At 39.2% G+C, this 1,690-nt stretch overlaps 1 protein-coding gene across 1 annotated transcript; it reads right to left on the bottom strand.

The window, feature by feature from the left end:
* LOC105139331 (uncharacterized) lies at window positions 1-1,370 on the bottom strand. The gene has a single exon (XM_011045728.1). It carries the CDS (start codon window positions 1,156-1,158, stop codon window positions 94-96), a length of 1,065 nt encoding a protein of 354 aa, XP_011044030.1. The 5' UTR covers window positions 1,159-1,370; the 3' UTR covers window positions 1-93.
* Between the last annotated feature and the right edge of the window lie 320 nt (window positions 1,371-1,690).

Below are 1,690 nucleotides of genomic sequence, written 5' to 3'. Positions count from 1 at the left end.
TATGGAATTGATTATTTTATTCAGAACTAACTGTGACATAAGCACAAGCAGCATCACCATCCAGCCACACAGAAATCCAAAAAAATAAAAAAATTACTCTGTATTAGTAGAAGAATCAACGTCACAATTTACAGAATACAAAGGAGAACTTCTCAAAGGAACAGAAGAATTACAACAAACATCAATTCTACTCATAAACTCCTCCTGGCTTGTCTTTAACAACGTATGTAGAGGAAAACACAAACCTTTCTCAACACAACATTGATGTCTAGGCTTAATTCTATTCTCTAAACTAAATGAAAAATACTGCGGAAATTCTCTTAATTCCTTCAAATCCCTTCCCATTTCCACAACAAAATAATTCAACTTGGGCTCAATATTATTCTTAATACTGTAATTAAACAGTTGTGGAAATCTCCTAAACATGGAAACAGCATCTTTATACGAGAACCCAATTTTTTCAAAGTATTGGATTCTTGGTAAGAGTTTTTTTTCAACACTACAAGACAGTAAATATGTGTGTCTTTTTACCTCTTCAAGGCCAATGCTTTGGAGGAAATAGAGTGTGGGGCGCAAGCAGTATTTGACGCTGGATACCAGTAATCTGGGCCGTCGGTTTATGACATGTTTCAAATCAGAGCCGTTGACGCGGGCTTCACGGAGAAGGAAGGTGATGACTGGGGTGACAGTGGAAGGAGTGGAGGTGAGGATTTCTGGGCACATGGAGATGATTCTGCGGAACTCTTGTGGAGTGAAGTTCATGGAGGTGAGTAAATCAATGATGGATTTGATGTTTGATAAGGAGGCCGAGAGGATGAACGGACGGTGGTGGTTTATTAAGGAGAATATGTCTAGGCCTATCGAATCGAGGTAGAGGATTTTTTCTTGAAATTCAGTATTGGGTGGTTCTTGGGGTTGGGATTGCGGCGGTGGAGGGGTATGGTGTGAGGATACAGGGGGGGTTTCTGGTGTTTTGAGAGGCTTAGGAGGGAGAGAAGCGGTGTTCGTTTTGGAGGAGAGAGTGGGAAAATGGAGGGTTCTTGGGCAAGAAAGCGCGGGGCAATAATCATGGTGGGATAAGGGGAAGCTGTGGCCTTTGGGATAAGGAAGCGGGGAGGGTTTGATGTTGGAGAGGAAATGGAGGAGCGTGTCTTCCATGGTGTTGAGTTACATGACTCACAGACTATAAGGGGGTTCTCGTGTTGGTGTTTGTTTTTCCTTGGTTCAAGACAATGGAAGAAATTGTGGTGGAGAAGGGTCAGGAAATTTCGATAACATGATCTTGAGATGGGGAGGAAGTGCTATCTGATCGAAATTAGAAAACTTGGATAGAGGTTTGTTTGTCCCATGAATAAGAGAGAGACTGGACTAGCTCCATGGACTGGCCTGTTTGAGCTGTACAAGCTGTTTGGTGCTCGTTTATGGCCCATAAACTGGCTGTGCCTGGACCATGTTCTTTTCTTGAATATATTATTATCCAAAGCTCGAGAGGAACAAATCTTTAGATTGCTTAAATAATTCACATGAAGAATTATTTTCTCTAGTGGATTATTTTTTCCGGTTGAAACATGAATGTTAAATTTTTTTTTCAAATATATTTTTTAAAAATATAAATAATTTTTTTAATTTAAAATTTTATATTTATAGCCATTGAATTTATATTTAATTCTTGATTTATGATAACTAATAA

Source organism: Populus euphratica, unplaced genomic scaffold (assembly GCF_000495115.2).
Source record: "Populus euphratica unplaced genomic scaffold, PopEup_1.0 scaffold177.1, whole genome shotgun sequence".
NCBI lineage: Eukaryota > Viridiplantae > Streptophyta > Magnoliopsida > Malpighiales > Salicaceae > Populus > Populus euphratica.
This window is presented reverse-complemented; position numbering and strand designations above follow the sequence as displayed.